The sequence below is a fragment of the Dendrobates tinctorius genome, unplaced genomic scaffold (assembly GCF_039654945.1).
Source record: "Dendrobates tinctorius isolate UK_male_01 unplaced genomic scaffold, ASM3965494v1 ptg000030l, whole genome shotgun sequence".
Lineage (NCBI taxonomy): Eukaryota > Metazoa > Chordata > Amphibia > Anura > Dendrobatidae > Dendrobates > Dendrobates tinctorius.
The window spans coordinates 11901485-11920288 of record NW_027361698.1 but is presented as its reverse complement, the minus strand read 5'-3'; the positions used below and the strand labels follow the sequence as shown (position 1 = coordinate 11920288).

The 18804-nt window shown below is 43.9% G+C and overlaps 1 protein-coding gene across 5 annotated transcripts in view; it reads right to left on the bottom strand.

Moving 5' to 3' along the window:
- Positions 1–18804, bottom strand: part of SEC24D (SEC24 homolog D, COPII coat complex component) — a 177895-nt gene that overhangs the window by 84536 nt on the left and 74555 nt on the right. For all 5 annotated transcript variants that reach the window (XM_073571857.1, XM_073571858.1, XM_073571856.1 and 2 more), the window contains exons 9-10: positions 12559–12697; positions 4571–4686 (exon numbers count right to left, since the gene is read on the bottom strand). In XM_073571857.1, the coding sequence (XP_073427958.1) occupies positions 4571–4686; positions 12559–12697 (255 nt within the window). The remainder of the gene's footprint in view (positions 1–4570; positions 4687–12558; positions 12698–18804) is intronic.

Here is an 18804-nt window from a genome sequence, read left to right as displayed (position 1 = left end):
GGTGCTGGGCAGTCACATGTATTAGAGACACCGGTGAGAAGAGCAGTCGGGGGATGGTATATGTATGATGATGAGAGGCTGCACTTCATGTCAGTGCACTGTATACTGACTCTGCTGTGTGCGGATTATCCCCCTTCCCAGTTATGGCGTCTGATGATCTGTATGTGACCTCATCTCTGTTACATACTGTGAGGCTGGGTGTGGAGATCCAGTGTAACCAGGTTATTCACTATATGAGGTATATGTGTAAAGGCTCTATTCCTGTGCAGTATACTTAACCTGTACCACAGGTCTGTATACATGATATCACTCCTCATTCTGCTGTATACGGATCATGCTGGGTATAGACATCCTGTGTCTCCAGGTCATTTTCCTGGCTGTACATATAACCTGGACATGATTTCCAGCTTAGTGTTAATTTCTGTAGCTATTGCTGCCTTTAGTCCTCTTATGTTACATGCTGGCCTGCTGGATATATCCATCCTGTTTCTGCATAATGTCTCCCTTGTATGTTGCATGATCAGCGTATACCCACCAAGAGCTTATTTTATATTACCTAAGATGGTGGATAGCACAGGCCTGAATGGATTATGTTTTATCATGTGTAAAATAAATAATCAGGGAGTAACTCGGCACATTTGAGTGTGCACTAATAACTCCGCACATGGCGGGCAGTGAGTGGGCACTCCTAGTGTGATGCTGTACATTGCTCTGGAAAAGACCTCATGGGCCCAGTTTTCAGCCCTGTCTCTCGTCTATTGTAATTGTATGTAGTAGAGTGACTGACTGGGATACAGAACTTGCAGTTTTCTGCTCACACACCTATGGCTGCAGGCAGCTTATATTAGACCTACATATTTCTTACCATTTATGCGCAGCTGGTGATTAAAGTCTGTCTGTAACTGCTGTAGAGGAGCAGGCGGCTTCTCATTTATTGTTACAGCATATAACACAGCATTGCCCATCTCTGTCTATTTCTGGACCTTACGATGGGATATTTTCCATTATTAACCTGTTGTATACCTTGGTTGTAAACCTGCATGGTTTCACCCTCACTTATCCGACATCTTGTGCGGTTGGAGTGGTCCTTGAAGTTGGTTAAATATGATCTTGGGATCCAATGGGATATGGTTTCCTCCTTTTGGAATTTAATATGGTTCTGGATCTGGTGAAAGGTGGAGGGGAGTTTCGGCAAGGGTTTGTCGGATCCCCAGGAAATTCAAGTGAACATTGGAACCCTTGTGGTTATGGTGCTCCCGAGCTAGTGGGGTAACGGCTGGGAGTAATTGTTGGTACATTTTATGTTCACTTTATGTTTGGTAATCACCAGATTTTGGGAGCTTCAAGGACTCCTACCAGCGTGTTAATATTATTTATGCTTTGATGTTTTATTTTATGTTTGTTTTAATAAAGGCGTGAATAATAATTAAAAAAAAAAAGGGATCGGTGTATACCCACCAAGTGCTTATTTTATATTACTTAAGATGGTGGATAGCACAGGCCTGAGTGGATTGCCTGGTGGTTGGGGGGGTCCTAGAAGTTGGTTAGAAATTGGTCTGGGGGATCCATTGGGATATGGATTCCTCTTTTTGGAAGTTAATATGGTTCTGGATCTGGTGAAAGGTTGAGGGGCATTTCGGCAAGGGTTTGTCGGATCCCCACGAAATTCAAGTGAACATTGGAACCCTTGTGGCTATGGTGCTCCCGAGCTGGTGGGATAACGGCTGGGAGTAATTGTTGGTACATTTTATGTTTGGTAATCAACAGATTTGGGAGCTTCAAGGACTCCCCACAGCGTGTTAATGTTATTTATGCTTTGATGTTTATTTTATGCTTATTTTAATAAGAACATGAATTAAAAAAACAAAAAAAAACAAACAGTTATTTGCTTTCCTTTCAGTGGGTCCTTGAAGTTATTTATAAATTGGTCAGTAGGGCTAACCATATTAAGTATGGACCTCTGGTTTGGGGGGGGTGTTCATCACAGTATGACCCCCCAGGGTTTGGAAGGGTAACCATTTCAGGTATGGCACCCTGGTTTTGAGGGGTAATCATCTCAGGTATGGCCCCCTGGTGTGAAGGGTAACCATCTCGTGTATGGCCCCCTGGTGAGGAGGGGGTAATAATTTCGGGTATGGCCTCCTGGTATGGAGGGGTGACCATCACGGTATGGCCCCCTGGTCTCCAGAAGCATTTATATTTTATAGGACCCTGTTAGGGTAAAGTCCCTGGGGTCATGGCATCATATTTTGCATGCCTATAGAATAAATTGGCTCCTCTGAGCCAGGAACAGCAGCTGGAGGGGAGAAGAGAACAAGGTAGACATGCTTTTCAATACAATCTATAGCTTCAAGGACCCTCTCTCTTTTTTCATGTGACTTGAGAATGCCGAGGCACGGTTTTTGACTGTTCATATTGACCAAACCATGTTTCTTTCAAGGTTGTCGTCTGGACAATGCAGTTATCTAGTGCATGAAACTGAAGAGCAATGTACCTAATCTGTGTGCCCTTGAGTCAGTGGGAGTGACTAAGGGTAAAGTAATCAAGTGCATTAACATGAAGGGCAATATGCCTATTCCCGATGCCCTTGAGCTGGTGGGAGCGGCTAAGGGTATAATCTAGTGCATTAACACAAAGGGCAGTATGCCTATTCCTGATGCCCTTGAGCCAATGGGAGCGGCTAAGGGTATAATCAAGTGCATTAACACAAAGGGCAGTGTGCCTACTCCTGGTGCCCTTGAGCCAGTGGGGGCGGCTAAGGGTAAAGTAATCAAGTGCATTAACACGAAGGGCAATATGCCTATTCCCAATGCCTTTGACCCAGTTGGAGAGGTCAACAGTAAATGTTATCAAGTGCATGAAAAACAATTAACATTGGCGTGGCAGGGTTATTAATAATGCCTTTGTAGACTTTTTCTGCTTTAGGTTTACTTAAATTACTACTTCCAGATATTCTGAACGTTATTTTATGGTCGGTTATAATGTTGATGTTATATTGTGTATAGTTTTTAATTACTCCTATTTATAATATCTTTCTATTGATATGTTCATCACTTTTCGGGTAGAGATAGTAAGTGGGTTTAAGAAATTTTACTGCACAGCTACTGTAAATAATGGTGGTTTCTAGAACTAAAATCTGTGAATTGGTGAATTATTAGAGCTGGCTACAATACTGTACATGCGGTATAATAGTTTTTTGAGGCATGACAGATGTCATTATACAGGTATTCAGATTGTAGCTACGACCTTAATTATTGTTTACTTTCCACATTCCCCATTATGGGATCCTCATTGCAGGATGTTTAGCAACTGTTATTTTGCTGTAGTTACCGTATTATCGATCATAACTTGGTAGCATGGCATTGATAAAATGAATCTGTCGGAGCTCTGGAATTTTATTTTTTATTTTTTCTTACTTGTGTGCACAGTCTTTCCATAGCATGTAGAAATGGTTGATGGCTTTATTAGGCATGGTTGATGGGCGTCGAGTCCATTTAAGGTGTCAAATGGCCTCTCTGGTGGCGGTTTAGGAGTCAGGTGGAAGTTGCAGACAAGTTAAGGTGGACTCATTTTAACTAAGAGAGGATGTAAAACCTCATGGTGGTCAACAGGCTCGGCTTTGGTGGTCAGCCTCAAGGACGTTGTAATGGTAACAGGAGTGAGGATAATAGGGTCATTGGTGCCCTGAAAGTTTACTGGCTCTGCTTGAATGGCAAGCCAGTGCGTGCTGCCCCTTTATGGCTGTCCGTCCTGGTTCTGTATGTCAGACAGCTGGGGATATAACAGTACTTGTGAATCCCAATGTACTAGCACTTCACCTGACTCCTACTGTGATTGTTTTATTCCTGTGATTTAAATAAAGCTGTGGCCATTTTGACAACCAAAATAATTTGTTGTGTATGTATTCTAGTGCCTAGGTTTACAGTAGTTATGGTGGTTTTAAGATGGAATAGGGGTCCGTCCCATATCCGTAAGTCATGTGCTGTAGTCAATGTTAACTGCACGACTGAGAAGAACAATTACATATGTGGGCAAAGAGAGAGGCATAATCATATAAGCAGTTACTGGGGACATGTTGGAGGGTGAATATTCTCTAAACATTGATGGAAAAGATTAAGATGCAATGGAGTAAAATTTCTAGGAAATTAACATTTGTCAATAGGATAAAACTAGCAATATTTTTCCCCCGGTGTTCTATATGCCCACCGTATTTCTGAAGCTCCTATATTTGCCAGCATTTCCAGGTTGGTACTTGAATCTGGCACATGCTGCCAAGGAAGTATTACTGGCACACCGCTCTCCGTGCAGTCAGCTGTATTAAGCTCCAGAAAAATCAGGGACTTATATTTACTGGTGAAATCACAAAAAAATAATCAGAATCTCTATACATTTGTGTCAATGCGAGTTAGCGCCTACACTGTAGCTCCAACACTATTCAGGCATGGGTTAAATAAATTTCATCCCCCTGTTATAAGTTACTGCGCCAAAAGAGAGGAAGATTAGAAAAGTTCTTGTACACAAAGATAGAAACAGAAAGGAAGAAAGGAAATGCAGTCCACAATGCGCTCACTCTGCAGTAATCCAGCGTAGCAACATATTCATAAGATCCCAGAGATAATTCTGCTCTTTCATAATGGTCCACTCTTCTGCCAATATGGTCCAGATGTTGGAAGTAGAACGGAGGGACTAACAAAACATAAACAGGAAGGCACAAAAGTTTATTGATATCATAGGCGGTGACAATGCTTCATTGCAAATCAGACTAAAGATCCTGGACATTAAACATAAAGTCAACAGGCAAAAGCTGGACTGGAAGAAATCACACATCTGTAGTAACTGACACAGGTGAGGGGACAAAGTCTAAAAACTACAATAATCAAAGAACAGCGCTCCACACATTGGTGAAAAAAGAAACTTCACATTTAATCCGCCTTCTGTGGCAACGTTTCGATCACATTGATAAAGATCAATGTGATCGAAGCTCAAAAGTTTACATGCCCCGGCAGAATTTTTGCTTTCTTGGCATTTTTTTTTTCAGAGAATGTGAATGATAGTACCAAACCACTTTCTCCACTCATGGATGTTTTCGGTTGTCATTATGATTTAAAAAGAGAAAACACAGTAGTTTGACAATAAATGGCTTCACCCAACCACTAACCATGAGTGGAGAAAAAGTTTTGGTGTTATCATTCATATTCTCTGAAAAAAGGCCAAGAAAGCAAAAATTGCTGCCGGGGTATGTAAACTTTTGAGCACAACTGTATGTACACTTCATGAAAACGAGCAATATCTCAAAGAAATCCAAATGTAGTGATCCTAAAACACGCTCAACTTGAAAATCGAAAATTCGGGACTAATTTCTAGTAAGCGGAGGCACCATTTCGTCATCCTTTAGGTGCCATCCTCCACTGACAGGTAGGGGTAAAACTAGGATTCCATTTAGAGACCTAAAGCGATTTGATTACCTTATATACATTTTTAGTCATATTTAGATGTTTATTCATATTGTCTAATTGGGTTGTATCTTAACTAGTATTGAAATAAAGAAAAATTTTAAAGGGTTTTTTTTTCTAGGTTGGTTTACTTGTTAATTTTTCCATTTTTTACTACTGACCAGGAGTTGCTGCCTATATAATAAGTAAGAGAAGCATTAACATTTCTTCAGGCTCTCTTAAATAAAAGGGAATGGGAAATGCAGCCCTATTTCCTTCTATTAGTGTGCGAATGTGCAGCGCATCTTAGTGCATTCATATAGCCATATTACCCTCCCTTTTCTACAGAACCATAGGAATTCCAAGAGAACCAACATGCTCCATCGGCCCACGTATGATTGGTGTTGTTGTTTTCCCCTAGTAAAATAGCTTGTAGGGTTGAATATCTCTGTACACCCCGAGTCCTGGGATACTGTTATAAGCAGCTTTACAGCCCCGTATATTGCCATTTCGGCTCCATGTGTCTATCATAAGCACGTGCCCATTTGGCTGCAATTCCATTAATGTGCACCAAGCATGTGATATAATGTGCAGCAGCTATGGATCTCCAGGACAGTTATGTGATATTGAAAATCGCATGTCTGAAAGCCAACAACTCATTGAATATGAGGAAAATCCACATCAAAAAGGAGATTTTGCATTTATCAACGTGAAACACAGTAACGCACACATATACCAGACGCCAGCATGTCACCCGCTGATCATTGTTCTGCCAAGAATACTGTTCGTGCACTTGCAATAATAAGCAGAGATGGCCGATTTAGTTTTCTTAATTTAAAAAGCCCACGTCCTGCCAAGGAGAACAAGGAAACTTTCAGCATCTGGGTCTCAGGGCTCAACTTTCAAAGTGGAGAAGATGACTGTTTTAGGAAAGGACTGTACCAGGACGATGCGGATGAGGATATCCAAGTTAATTCTAATGTCTAGCAGGACTTGTTCTGACAAAACGAAAACTTGGGACTCATCCAAACTCACAGAAACACTTGCTTATGAGTCACATAGAGTCATTCTTGGACAAATATGGCATGGTATCTTCAGTGAAAACAAGCCTGTCACTGGAAGATTAATAGATGTTGAAGCCATGAAATCCATAGGCACATGGAGCTTATTAAAACAACTATTTGATTCCACGTTTCCAGTTCCCCCCACTCCTTGTGACTGTAAAAGTGTTATCTGGACGTAAGTGGTGAGAAACGCTTTACAGAGCAGCCATCCCACAGCTTTACACTGATCTGCTCCATAAATGTTTTCTTTTATAAGAGTAGCGGTAATCTCCTCTGTATGTAAGTGCGCATTTATCTGCACACCAAGGGCCCCCTCACTTTCCACTTTCAGACCCTCAGAAATTCTGCATTCTTGCACTACAAGAACATCTCCAGAAAATCAATCATATTATTCAGAATGTTCATAGAATAGTCATCTTGAAATACGATTCTCAATTTTTACTCTCATTGGAAAAGTTTTTAATCCTTATAGTCACAATAATATTGGAGAACCTGTCCTCTATGGGGAATTTAGCCTTACGAAAGCTGATTGCGTTTCACACTTTTAGTAATAATCAGATTTCACGCCCCAAATGTTTAGGTTACATTTTTTATAGATCTTGGTCACATGCAGGGTCCATCACTCACTTATCGGACGGCTCCATGAAATCTGACTGGTAACGTGGACATACTGACGGTTATTAATGGACTCCTGATGACATTGTCATACCATCAATATTACTATTCTCAGTTACATCACACGAACAGAACAATGTGAAACTGGACTCCCTTGTATAGATATTGTTGTTACATACTAGTGTTATTTTGATTTCCTCTCCGGGCCCACAGGCCACAAATATAGTTTTCTCTAGCCTCTAGACTGATTCCCGGGGTCTGCAGTGCTGGGGATGGCCGTTGGCACTTTAATGGCGACTGACACTGCATGCACGGACACGAAGAATTAATTACTTAACAAAGCGGAGCATGAAATAAAGGATTGCATCCTGAGTCAGGACATACTTTGTGGGTGGAGTCTGCATGCATCAGTCCCACTGATGACAACAGCAGCCGAAGCCCCAGCCCACCCTGCGATGTATATAAGCTCCCGGTCCCTCGTGTGATGTACACGTCACCAGCCCCTCCTGTGATGTACGCGCCACCGGCCCCTCCTGTGATGTACGCGCCACCGGCCCCTCCGGTGATGTACGCGCCACCGGCCCCTCCTGTGATGTACGCGCCACCGGCCCCTCCTGTGATGTACGCGTCACCGGCCCCTCCTGTGATGTACGCGCCACCGGCCCCTCCGGTGATGTACGCGCCACCGGCCCCTCCTGTGATGTACGCGCCACCGGCCCCTCCGGTGATGTACGCGCCACCGGCCCCTCCTGTGATGTACGCGCCACCGGCCCCTCCTGTGATGTACGCGCCACCGGCCCCTCCTGTGATGTACGCGCCACCGGCCCCTCCTGTGATGTACGCGCCACCGGCCCCTCCTGTGATGTACGCGCCACCGGCCCCTCCTGTGATGTACGCGCCACCGGCCCCTCCTGTGATGTACGCGCCACCGGCCCCTCCTGTGATGTACGCGCCACCGGCCCCTCCTGTGATGTACGCGCCACCGGCCCCTCCGGTGATGTACGCGCCACCGGCCCCTCCGGTGATGTACGCGCCACCGGCCCCTCCGGTGATGTACGCGCCACCGGCCCCTCCTGTGATGTACGCGCCACCGGCCCCTCCTGTGATGTACGCGCCACCGGCCCCTCCGGTGATGTACGCGCCACCGGCCCCTCCTGTGATGTACGCGCCACCGGCCCCTCCGGTGATGTACGCGCCACCGGCCCCTCCGGTGATGTACGCGCCACCGGCCCCTCCGGTGATGTACGCGCCACCGGCCCCTCCGGTGATGTACGCGCCACCGGCCCCTCCTGTGATGTACGCGCCACCGGCCCCTCCTGTGATGTACGCGCCACCGGCCCCTCCTGTGATGTACGCGCCACCGGCCCCTCCTGTGATGTACGTGCTACCGGCCCCTCCTGTGATGTACGTGCCAGCGCACCCTCCTGTGATGTATGTGCCAGCGCACCCTCCTGTGATGTATGTGCCAGCGCACCCTCCTGTGATGCACGCGCCACCGGTCCCTCGTGTGATGTACACGTCACCAGCCCCTCCTGTGATGTACGCACCACCGGCCCCTCCAATGATGTATGTGCCACCGGCCCCTCCTGTGATGTACGCGCCACCAGCCCCTCCTGTGATGTACGCACCACCGGCCCCTCCAATGATGTATGTGCCACTGGCCCCTCCTGTGATGTACGCGCCACCGGCCCCTCCTGTGATGTACGCGCCACCGGCCCCTCCTGTGATGTACGCGCCACCGGCCCCTCCTGTGATGTACGTGCTACCGGCCCCTCCTGTGATGTACGTGCTACCGGCCCCTCCTGTGATGTACGTGCTACCGGCCCCTCCTGTGATGTACGTGCTACCGGCCCCTCCTGTGATGTACGTGCTACCGGCCCCTCCTGTGATGTACGTGCCAGCGACCCCTCCTGTGATGTACGTGCCACCGCCCCCTCCTGTGATCTATATGCTCCAAGGTATCCTATGTGATGCATATGCTGCAGCCCCAATGTCTCCTACAGTTGTGGCCAAAAGTATTGACACCCCTGCAATTCTGTCAGATAATACTCAGTTTCTTCCTGAAAATGATTGCAAACACAAATTCTTTGGTATTGTTATCTTCATTTAAATTGTCTTAAATGAAAAAACACAAAAGAGAATGAAGCAAAAAGCAAAACATTGATCATTTCACCCAAAACTCCAAAAATGGGCCAGACAAAAGTATTGGCACCCTCAGCCTAATACTTGGTTGCACAACCTTTAGCCAAAATAACTGCGACCAACCGCTTCCGGTAACCATCAATGAGTTTCTTACAATGCTCTGCTGGAATTTTAGACCATTCTTCTTTGGCAAACTGCTCCAGGTCCCGGATATTAGAAGGGTGCCTTCTCCAAACTGCCATTTTTAGATCTCTCCACAGGTGTTCTATGGGATTCAGGTCTGGACTCATTGCTGGCCACCTTAGAAGTCTCCAGTGCTTTCTCTCAAACCATTTTCTAGTGCTTTTTGAAGTGTGTTTTGGGTTATTGTCCTGCTGGAAGACCAATGACCTCTGAGGGAGACCCAGCTTTCTCACACTGGGCCCTACATTATGCTGCAAAATTTGTTGGTAGTCTTCAGACTTCATAAAGCCATGCACACGGTCAAGCAGTCCAGTGCCAGAGGCAGCAAAGCAACCCCAAAACATCAGGAAACCTCCGCCATGTTTGACTGTAGGGACCGTGTTTTTTTCTTTGAATGCCTCTTTTTTTCTCCTGTTAACTCTATGTTGATGCCTTTGCCCAAAAAGCTCTACTTTTGTCTCATCTGACCAGAGAACATTCTTCCAAAACGTTTTAGGCTTTTTCAGGTAAGTTTTGGAAAACTCCAGCATGTTTTTTTTATGTCTCGGGGTAAGAAGTGGGGTCTTCCTGGGTCTCCTACCATACAGTCCCTTTTCATTCAGAAGCCGACGGATAGTAGGGGTTGACACTGTTGTACCCTCGGACAGCAGGGCAGCTTGTACTTGTTTGGATGTTAGTCGAGGTTCTTTATCCAACATCCGCACAATCTTGCGTTGAAATCTCTTGTCAATTTTTCTTTTCCGTCCACATCTAGGGAGTTTAGCCACAGTGCCATGGGCTTTAAACTTCTTGATGACACTGAGCACCGTAGACACAGGAACATTCAGGTCTTTGGAGATGGACTTGTAGCCTTGAGATTGCTCATGCTTCCTCACAATTTGGTTTCTCAAGTCCTCAGACAGTTCTTTGGTCTTCTTTCTTTTCTCCATGCTCAATGTGGTACACACAAGGACACAGGACAGAGGTTGAGTCAACTTTAATCCATGTCAACTGGCTGCAAGTGTGATTTAGTTATTGCCAACACCTGTTAGGTGCCACAGGTAAGTTACAGGTGCTGTTAATTACACAAATTAGAGGAGCATCACATGATTTTTCGAACAGTGCCAATACTTTTGTCCACCCTCTTTTTTATGTTTGGTGTGGAAGTATATCCAATTTGGCTTTAGGACAATTCTTTTTGTGTTTTTTTATTTAAGACAAATTAAATGAAGATAATAATACCAAAGAATTTGTGTTTGCAATCATTTTCAGGAAGAAACTGAGTATTATCTGACAGAATTGCAGGGGTGTCAATACTTTTGGCCACAACTGTATGTGATGTATATAGAGCAGTCTCAGTATACCCTAAGTGATGCATACGACAGACCCATCCTACTTCTTGCGTCTATAAATGTAATGTGAGCAGTGATTGCACGTGTGTGCCTGTGTACAAAACTTCCTGCTGCGAGTGCTTTTCAAAATGAATCTCAGTTGACTGCCCTCTAGATAGACACAAATCTGGAAAAGCAGTTGCAAATAACAACATCATCAATACCGCCCACAGTCACACCAAAGAGAAGCAGCTCCAGCCTTCACATTATGGATGAGTTAATTAAACGTTTAACCAAATATAGGTGGATAAATTTCAAGTTGATAATTCTGTGTGGCCCCCAAGTGATGGTCTAAATATCCAAATGGCCTCTGGCAGAAAACAGATTCTCCACCCCTGATGTGTCCAGTTTTGGTGGGGAAATATGCTCAGCCCCTAAACCTCATAGCAGCTTTGCTGAAGATACAGGGAGGCTGGCGAGAGACACCAGCAACAGTACGGGGGAGCAGCAATGGCTCAGTAGGTTAGCATGTTTTTTTTATATTTTTTTTATACCATATTATGAAAATGTTATGAAAATTAAAGGGATGATCAACCCTTTTAAGTTGGAATCGAACATGCAGTTTTTCGAGCTAAACAAAGGAATGGATTAAAAAAAATGGAAACATATTAGTCTGCTTTTCATTGAAAGAAAAAACTGCAAGTGTAATCTTGACCTTAAAGGGTTTTCAAACTATTTTCAAATGGGTTCTTAGATTCAGGTCAGCAGAAAGGAAACAAAGCTATGAAAGACGGTGGGTGGCCTGGTTACAATAAAAACTGCAACAATTAAAATGTAGAGAAGGAAAATTTAAAAAAAAAGTGAACTTATGTCATGTACCTACCAACAGCAAGGCCCCATTGACCAAATTTTGGAAGTAGGGAGAACAGATTGAGAAGGGGGTTGTTTTAGTCAGACATGTCCCCAGTAATGACATACTGTGAAATGCACTAGTCATACAACGCTGCTTACTGCAGAATCCGGCCCTTCTTGCTATAAGATTGTCATGATGCTTGTTATTTCACAATGAAGGTAATGTGAGCATCACGTTTTAGACACCTTTTCAGCATATTCCCAGATGCAATGTTTCCATTCTATATTGTACAGTTACATTACTATTATTCAATGTTCCATTTTTTGACCAATAGTGAGGCCAAATCCACGGAGCGAATAGAGGAAAAGAATGAGCTTTGTATGAACAGGCACAAAATAGCCCTGGGCTTATATCATTATTAGAAAACATGTTTTACACTGACTGTCTTTCGAAAAGAAATGAAAGACGTACTCACTAAAGGCATCGATTAATGAATATGTACAGAAATTCCTACAAGCCTATTTATAATCCCAAAGTTAATGAAGAAAGTCTGAGGGGGCGGAGGAGGATTAACAGACAGGAGCTGCAACTTGCCTGATTTTACAAGTAGCCTGTTTATATTTTAATAAAAAGAAAATTGTTGCATGCAATTATTTGGCTGATTGCAATTCGATTGCAAAGGGAACCTTCCAATAACGAGGGAGAGTTTAAGATGACAGACCCTGTAAAGAGTGCTGAAACAGTGACAGCAAAGTAAAGGAGATAAAAAAGCTTCATCCTCAAGAATCATTGCTGTAAAATAACATAAAACCATTTAAATGGTAAGGACCATCCGGTTATTTTTGTGTATTACTCAGCTCTGGTATAGGTAGCATTTGATGTCATCCATACAACTATACAGAGTATAGATGTTGTTGCTCCACCACAAATTGAAACATGATTGGAAATATGAGATTTACCTTCATTGACGCAATTGCAAAATCCACATTGGAATCGTCTTCCCCCTTCAATGAACAGCATGAATGGGCACATATAAGCTTTACACCGGTTACAGCGGATTGGTCCAGTTTCCCCATGGTTTACAAGATAGAGAGGGGTCTAAAAAAAAACAAAGGCACAGTCTGGTTACATCAATGCAAACATTTTACTAAATCAAGTAAATATGTACAGTGTACACCAAAAATGGTAATTTCCAGGGCATATCATCCATTCAGAAATACCCCATATCTGAGCTTTATGCGTTTTATTGAAATTAAACTGAACTTGGTTCTCATTAATTGAGAATTTTTCTCGGCTGAAGCCTCTGGAATGGTAAAAGATTTTGTCTACTACTTTCTGATAAGTATGAATGCTAGAAATTACATTTTTACATCATTAATTTGCAATGTTTTAACAATCACAAACACTATCTTACAGCTTAATGTGCTGCTATTCCAACAGTTCTCTCTAGGAGTCACCATGTAACCAGTAATTAGAGAACAAAAGCTACCTTGTCCCGGTCATTGCATAGAGAGACAGGAATGCCGGAAAAAAGACCACACATCTGTATAAGTGGGTATCTGCACCAGATGTAGTGGGAAGGAAAACTACTAAAATGCCCAATAATGGATCAAATAAAGGGTGCAGACAACTCATCTAATGTACATTGCTGAGACTTGCAGCTCAATTTGTAACATTTCACCATAGACGCACATCCTTTGGATTAAAAAATTAATAATAAATCTATGACAACAAAATCATTGTTTGAAACCAATGAAAATTTGATCCATCTCTAACTTACACTATATGATCAATTAGCCTTTCCATTCCTTCCCTGGGTTTTTTTTTTATCAAGCCTTCATATTCATGTAAAGGGCTTTCCCATTACACATCCCTCCGATGCCCACTGATCTGAGTGTCGTCACATGAAACCCTGCAGCAGCAGTCAGACCCATAAATGCCCCCGATCAATGTACAGGCCCCACAAAGGGGGTCCCCACTGTGGACACGTCACATACTGACACATGAAACGTATGGGTGTCACATTGCACAGACAGTGAGTTGGGGACACAGGTTACATGCAGCAGCGCTTATTACTGATTACTGGGTATAAAATGACGGACACCTTTTTAGAAAATGTATAATAGCAAAGTTCTTAGATTTGCATTAGATTAAAAAATTCGAGATAGCTGAAAATGTGCCAAGGTTTGGGTGATATATTGCATGAGCCTCTCCCGAGCTGAAACACAGGCTACAGGTACACGATTAAAAACAGCAATAACATCACAAAAAGAGTCAGTGAAATAACAATACTGAGAGGTGTTTATATGGTATCACTGAAAACCTCTGCTACCTTATCTTGTTTCCACGCTGGGCATCACATGAAGGATTGAAGGAGAAGCTCTCGCTCACGTGAATCTTTGTCACCAGTCACCCGCTCATCCGGCGGTGGCTGCAGCCAGATAACACAAGGGCTGGCCTCTCAGTAAAAAGAATGGATCCCCCATCACCAGTCTAATTATAAGAAACATGCCGCACTTCATAGAGGATCTGCTGCGAGAGATAGTTGCTAAGCAAATGTTGTATTTATTTGCTCCTTTATCTGCTGTAACAGAGGCAGACAAATGACCTCTTTACCTGCTCGACATTTCGGATAGATTTTCTGACTTGTCATCACATACATCTCATTCAGTATACTGTCTGCAGGGGTGATACCAGATCTCCGATGGCAAGTAAACGGAGCCCTTCATCCCATCTGATTCCTTGTTTCACTAATGGTAACTCTGTATATTTCATGGTAACTCTGTATATTTCGTTTCTTGCAAAGGTGACCTACTGTACAAATCAAAGCTCGCTTTTTCCATACATGTCTTTGTTATGTCTTAAAAACACAGAAATAAATCGGTTATCACATCCTTTCCTTTTCCATAGGACTTCAACTCCAGGTCGTCAAAATGCATCATTTTACATGCATTAGCCAATGTGTAGTCACTTTACACACTACAATCTAATATCAATTGCTATTGTTCTTAAAGGGGATTTTCAGAATGTGGCTGCCGCAGCCAGCCTTAATGAACGGCTGATTTCGCTGGGGAAAGCCTTAGCTCACAAGGCACAAAAATATAGTACTACATGGTCGCCATTCAGATGACCAGTGGTCCATGTAATACTAACATGGTCGTAGTCTGCTAGAACAGGACATACAATATGACATCCATACCTTCTGAATCTCTCTTCTAGAGACATAAATAGGACAAAAATGAAACTGATTTGTGACAATTCAGTCCCCCCACAGAGCGTTTCCTGCGAGCGACTGTTAAAGAAGCACTCCTACCTGTTTATTTTGTATTAAAGAAGTGTATATCTGCATGTAGTATAGTGTGAGTGTGTTAATATATGTATTTACCACTGCTCTCTCTAGTGTCCAGCGCCGTTATGCTCTGGTCCGTGAGGTCACCGCTCCGCAGACTTTCCAAGTCACACTGCGCTCTGCGTGACCCAGAAGTGACTTTTACAATGCAAGCCTATGGAGCGTCAGGACGAGGCCCCATACGCATTCATTGTAACACAGGATTCCGGCATACGCATAAAGCAAAAAGTGAGCCAGCTAGTATGGATAGCACTGACATCACTGAGAAGCGCTGGACACCGGAGAGAAAAGCGGTAGGGGAGTACATTAATACACTCACACTACACTGCATGCACATACACACACATTTAATACACAAATATAGGTGCGAGTGCTTCAAGTGCTTACAGTCCATGCCTGCTGGAAAAGGTGCTTTGACTTTGTGGCTGTACTTGGTGCAGGTAAGGGTGTGCCCTCCCTTTCTTTGAGCAAGACATTACGTTTATATAGCTTCCCATTTGCTGAGTGTCCATATTTGGGACCTGGTCCTGCTTCGCCCTTATTCACATTGACATCAATATGACACATGGTAAGGTTTCAATACAAAAGGTTATGACCATCCTGATTAGGGTACACATTGATGCTACTGGGATGGGTTTTAGTTTTGTCTTTTTTTATCAAAAACTGTTTAGGTAGCACCCTACATTATTTATATGACCTATTGCTTTAACTTATTTACTTGCAGCAGGGTGTATGTTCATTTTGTTTCTGTCTTAGGTTTTATTGCATGCACATATTACACATGTAATAAAGAAAATATAGGTGGGAGTGCTTCTTTAAATAAGTGCTTACAGTAACTGACTGCCAGAAAATAGCATGGAAACATGTATATTACTTACAGGTAATATGTTTTTACGGAACCCATAACAGCATCAACGAGAGAGGGGATCCGCCCTTCAAGGACAGGGAACTTTTAAGATAAAAAGGGCGGCTCCTCTCTCCACATCAGTGGATTACTGAGCATGAGAGGACCTCTGAGTTAGTGTACACACATGTACAGACATGTATTCAAACTATACTGACTATATCAATTATCCTTAACCCCACTTCAAGTGGAAAACTATATACAATAACCCACCAACCAAAAGGTAAAGTCTTAGTAACGAGAGGGAATCTAAGGGTGCTGTCATGAGTTCTGTAAAAACACATTACCGGTAAATATTATACGTGTTTTCCTATCACCCATGACAGCACCAACGAGAGAATTACAGATAACTACTCTATCAGGGAGGGACCACAACCTGTAGAACCCTTTTCTCAAACGTGAGATCAGAAGAGGCAGAAAGATCCAGTCTATAGTGGCTATAAAAGGTGGAAGGTAACGACCACGTAGCTGCCTTACAGATCTGTTCAATGGATATGTCTGCTCTCTTAGCCCAAGAAGTTGCCATCGCTCTTGTAGAGTGAGCCCTCAGGTCGTTAGGGACAGGTCTTCCCATGCCTACATAAGCCAGCCCAATAGCTTCCCTTATCCACATGGATAGGGTATCCTTCGAGGCTTCCATCCCCCTCATAGAACCCTGAAAGGTAATAAACAAAGCCCTATCCTTCCTCCAAGGTTTTGTTGTCCGTAAATAGTGAAGGCGGCACCTCCTGACATCTAGAGTGTGGAATCTATTTTCCCTATCATTCTTTGGGTTAGGACCGAAGAAAGGTAGAGATATCTCCTGCGACCTATGGAAACTAGATACTACTTTAGGCAAACAGGCAGGATCAGGTTTTAAAACTACCCTATCATCCATTACCACGGTAACGGGAGCATCTGCTGATAGGGCATGTATTTTGCTTATTCTCCGCGCTGATATAAGGGCTACTAAGAGTATAGTCTTTAGTGTAACTAGTTTCATGAACATTTCAGCTCAAGGTTCAAAGGAGGATCAGTTAAAGCATTTAAGACCAGGTTCAAGTCCCATGGAGGGACCCTGGTCTCCGGGACTGGTTTGGATCTAGCACAGGCATTAATAAATCTGACCACTCACCGATTACCCGCTAGGTTGTAATTATATAGAGCCCCTAAGGCTGATACCTGAACTTTCAAGGTACTAACCACCAGGCCTTGTTCTTTCCCCTTCTGAAGGAACTCAAGGATTTCTTCTAGGGGTACCTTTCCTTCCGGAGAACACCCTGTAGACGATAAGAATTTTTTCCAGGTCCTACCGTAAATATTTGTAGTGACCAGCTTCCTACTAGCAAGTAAAGTAGAGATCAGGTCATTAGAGAACCCCCTACCCTCTAGCACTGACCTCTCAGGTTCCAGGCTGTTAAGTGCAGCCCAGTCACCAGAGGATGTAGCTAGAAGGTACAGGATCTCTGAAAGGACCTATGGGTCCATGACTGACATGCTCCTCAGCCAAAAGAACCAGGGCCTCTTGGGCCAAAAGGGGGCTATGAGTATTACCCTTGCACCGTCCTGCCTGATCTTCCTGAGGACTGCTGGTATTGGACAGATTGGGGGAAAGGCATAGGCCAGGGTGAAGCCCCATTTGATTTGGAAGGCGTCCACCACCTGGGGATTTTCTTTCGGATTCAGGGAGCAGAAATTCTTCACTTTGCTGTTCTGTCGAGTGGCAAAAATGTCGATTTCCGGTTTCCCCCACATGTTCAAACGTTTGAATATTGTCATTTTGAGGGACCATTCGCCCTGCAGAAGTGGCCTGCGGCTCAAAAAATCTTATGTTACATTGTCCTTTCCACTGATATGAAGTGCAGGCAGTGACAAAATGTTCCTTTCCGCGAGGCTGAAAATTCACATCATGGCCTCGCAGGAATGGTAGGAGACTCTACAACACATTTTCTACCAGAACCTCCAACATATTTGAGGAGGCTTCCCTTTCTACTGCTAACCATGTTCCATGAACCAGATGATCGTCCAGATGTGCTCCCAACCCCCAGGGGACTGGCGTCTGTGGTTACCCTGGTGACGTGAAGAAACCATGGGACCTCCTCCCGAAGGGACCTTATGGCCAGCCACCAGAGGAGTGAATGTATAACGTGAGGTCGCGTCAGTGTACCTTCCAGATACCCCTGCAATGTTGGCTTTCCAGGACGAACCCCTGCAACTCTCTTGAGTGGATTTGGGCCCACTTCACTGCTGGGATACAGGAGGTCAGGGAGCCCAGGAGGGACACAGCAGTTCTGAGGGACATCACTGGATTTTGTATTGATCTGGAGAGAAGACTGATCAATTTTTCCTTCTTTTGCTCTGGCAGACGACATTCCTGCTGGCAAGAGACGAGTAAGAGTCCTAAAAAGATTTGTCTTTTGTGGGCGCAACCTTGACTTTTCCAGGTTCAAACACTACCCTAAGCTTTCTAAGATGGTGGCTATGTCCTTTACGTCTTTTACTTGATTGTGGCAATGAGTGAAGAAACAGCCTACTATTAGGAAGTCGTCCAGGTACGGGATGACTAGTCTGTTTCTTTCTCTGAGGTGGGCCGTAACACCTCTGCTATTAGCTTTGTGAAAACTCAAAGGACCACTGCCAGACCAAAGGGAAGGGCCTTGTACTGGAGGTGCATTATGGTGCCTCCCACTGGTACCGCCACCCTGAGATTTTTTCTGAACGCTGCATGTATTGGCTCGTGGTAATACGCATCCTTCAGGTCTAGGATGGCCATATAGCAATCTGGAAAGGGCAGTTGAATTGCCGATTTTATTGATTCCATCTTGAATTTCTGAATCTTCAAGAACCTGTTCAGGCCCTTTAAGTTGAAAATCATCCTGTATGTGCCATCCAGCTTCTTTATTAGAAACAGGGGAGAGTAGAAGACTTTTCCTTCTTCTCCCGCTGGTACATCCTGCATAACGTTTTTCCTCA